Here is a 3,416-nt window from a genome sequence, read left to right on the forward strand (position 1 = left end):
TTAATATATTCATTTCAGATATTATATATAGTTTTTTATAAATATGGTTTTCTTCCAATCAACTTTATATAAGAGTGTGTGTGTGTATATATGTAATTTAATTATTTATGATTAATTTAAAGTTTATTATATATAATTTCATCATACTTTTAAGTCCCAATGAGAGTGTGTTACTCATAGCTACGTTTTGCCAATGCATTTTGCTATATTTAAATTCATTTAAATATTCTGCAGATTTCTAGTAAAATCAGTGCAGAAAAAACTGCAAATTCTGTATGGGTGAGTGACTAAGTATTGCAAGTACTGAGTGCTGTTTTTGCCTGAGCTTAAACATGTCCAGGGGTCAAAGAGGATTAGGTTGAGGTCAGTTGCTCTTTGAGGAACGCTTTAAAAGGATGTAGAAAATAAAGCTTTTTCCCTCTAGTTTGTCTGTCTGTATTTGGTTCATGTGATCACTTTAGCAGATTGCAAATATCACAGTTGCCCCTGACATGTCTGTTAGTGACCTCTCAGCTTCCACATGTCTGAACATTAGACGTCTCCTTCGGCAAGAGCTGTGAAAAAAGCCACAATAGGGCCCCACTTATTGTTACTTAATTTTTAGTTTTGCTTGCTTAAAGGAGGAGAAGGCAAACCACCTTTGTTTGGCAGCCTTTGAACCACATTCGAGAGGGAATGATGGTGGACACACTGTATATGTATTACTCCACTGGGACAGTCGCTCTCATGTCTTAATTAATCTGTCCATTCCACCTTCTGACCTTAATAAAACACGTGCCATCACTCTGCTAAATGACTCCTGTACTATGAGTTTAAATCGAAGATCAATTTTTCCTTAGCAGCCCTCTAACCTTTTTTCACTCAATCAGAAGCTCTCATCGAACCGACCGTGATCAGACGATGTTTCGAGCAGGGACAGTCTCACCGCAAGTTCCCAAACAGATCAGACACTGGAAGAACAAGGTTGCCTGCCATGCAGATGCAGTAATTTAAAAGATTATATGGTTATCCTCCATCCTGTAATCTTCACAGGTTCTCTCTAAAATGGGAGAGAAAACATGGGACGCATAAAAAAAAAACCTGTGACCTAACAATTTAAGAATCCTGGGTGTTTGCTGTTGTACTTGGAACAGTGCTATTACTGGCTTTAAAATCAGAGCACAGATGTGAGGACTTCTTTTACGATGCTTGTTTTTCTCACTTTGCGCTTTGACATTTGTAGAGAGTCCCAGGCAGACTCCGGACTCTCTCTCTCTCTCTCTCTCTCTCTCTCTCTCTCTCTCTCTCAACACGAGTTTACACAGTTTCCTAAAGCATCCTGGGTGTTTGCTGTTGTACTTGGAACAGTGCTATTACTGGCTTTAAAATCAGAGCACAGATGTGAGGACTTCTTTTACGATGCTTGTTTTTCTCACTTCGTGCTTTGACATTTGCAGAGCGTCCCAGGCAGACGTCGGACGCTCTCTCTTTCTCTCTCTCTCTTTCTCTCCCGACCTGAGTTTACACAATTTCCTAAAGCACTTAAAAAAGAAATATCTGATGCAAATTGCATGGTTTGCAAACAAATGCTTTGTGTAATTTAATTGATTGTCCCCATTGACAGCACTGTCATCAGTTCAAGTTGTTGCCAGCGTGTTATTTTAGCAGCAAGGGGTAAATGATGGGTATGCAGATGCCCGAGGGGCTGCAAGAGAGTTTGTCTTTAGGCCCACCAGGGTCTTGGCCTTTGGTTCTGCGGGACTATCTTTTAAAGAGCCTGTGTCTAAGAAAGACCCCCCTTGTCTCCCCCAGAGCGAAGGTTGGGGATTACCAGTCTGCCCTCGGTGAACAAGCTCACAGGAGACCTCGAACGTGGGGGGTGGTCGCTATGGCCATTGGGCTCCCCTAAATGGTTGCTAGGGGCCAGGTATCAAAGGTCCACAAGTCGCACACAGTCACGGTCATGGAGGGAATTAAATAGCAACAAAGAAATTGTGATTCTACAATAATCTGGCCTCTGCGGCTCGGGTGGGGGCGGAGGGCACCGTGGAACCATTGGGTCTGTGATCATAGAAGCGTGGTGCTAGTCCCGACACCCCCCCACTTCTCCCCTCAAATCTCCTTTCTTCCACTCCTCTCGGTTCTTTCGCGTATCTGGGAACGTACCTTATGGCCAAACTAAGCTGCTTTAGCAGCCCATTCAAAGTCAGAAAGGTGTTTACTTTTTATCTCTTCATCCTAAGACTTCATTTAGCTTTTGTGTGGTCCATGGACATTGGAAACGCCAAAAGTATAGTGGGATTTAATGGTAATAAGAGATTAAGTGAGCAAATGAAGGCGTTTGGTTTGAAATTAGATCTTTATTGACTCCGGGATGCGAAGACTGGGAGATGTTCCAATCTCAACAAGTAAGCACGACCTGTTTTATGAGCTTGCCAGTCACTGAATCGCTTTGATAAAACTGATACACAGACGATGAGACGCAGATGACCTCACTTGTCCGGTTGCTTTTCAACTCTCTCTGGAATTACTGGCCTCCAGCAAGTCTGCGTAATTCCATCTCGGCTGCGTTTTAAGTTGCTGTCTGTGTTTTTATTAATGTGTTAATCTTCCTCAATGAGGTTTGACAAGGTATAATCTGCAAGCTTCTTCTCTTATCTCTTTCTCCCAGGTGTCACCTGGTGTCGTGTCTCGGTACAGAGTTCCGCCGTGGCGCAGGTGTGTTGGACATCGTCTATGAGTCTCCCTTCCAGCTCCTCACCTGTGGATACGACACTTTCATCCGCTATTGGGATTTGCGCGTCTGCTCCAGGTACTGCCCAGTTCTTCTGCTTCTGGGAACCTCCAGCGCCTCGCCATTACGATTCGAGTTAAATTAGACTTAGTTCTTACCTTGGCCTGTGCTGTCAGCAGATTTGGCCTTGTCTACTGAGACTAATAAAGTTAGCCAGTACATCTCGGAGAGCCTGTGAGGAAGATTAGTGTTCTCTGTTAATCTAATAAGCCCTCCTGTGCATAGAGTACCGTTTAGATAAAAAAGAAGCCAGACTTGAGCCTCCTCTTGGGTCTGTGGACACAATTGTTCCTCTGAGAGATTGAAAAGGACCCCCTTGTCGAGAGAGGCTCTCTCACTCTCACCCACCCAAGTCCACGCCGGTTGGTGGCCATATTGATGTGCGCGTCTCCAGGACAACGGGGCGGGTGCTGGGGATCAGTGAGCCGCTGGTGGGGTGGACTGAGGCTCCATGTAGGACTTTGGGGAGGGGGGATCCTCACAATCGCATATGGGCAGTCAAGTAACACAAATCAGAGGTGATTGAAAGAGGGCCCTGGAGAGTTTGGGGAGGGGCAAATGTCCCCTCTTAAGATATCAATAATTCACAGTAAGACCAGTCAGGACTCAATATGTGGTACGTCTTGATTCAAAGCGGTTAGTC

The 3,416-nt window shown here is 44.4% G+C and overlaps 1 protein-coding gene across 1 annotated transcript in view; it reads left to right on the plus strand.

Moving 5' to 3' along the window:
• The window catches only part of LOC107673945 (F-box/WD repeat-containing protein 4-like), a 35,451-nt gene that overhangs the window by 23,772 nt on the left and 8,263 nt on the right, over positions 1 to 3,416 (plus strand). Inside the window, exon 7 of the mRNA XM_016467793.1 lies at positions 2,651 to 2,791. Within this exon, the coding sequence (XP_016323279.1) occupies positions 2,651 to 2,791 (141 nt within the window). The remainder of the gene's footprint in view (positions 1 to 2,650; positions 2,792 to 3,416) is intronic.

This window comes from Sinocyclocheilus anshuiensis, unplaced genomic scaffold, assembly GCF_001515605.1.
Source record: "Sinocyclocheilus anshuiensis isolate Anshui unplaced genomic scaffold, SAMN03320099.WGS_v1.1 scaffold292, whole genome shotgun sequence".
Classification (NCBI taxonomy): Eukaryota; Metazoa; Chordata; class Actinopteri; order Cypriniformes; family Cyprinidae; genus Sinocyclocheilus; species Sinocyclocheilus anshuiensis.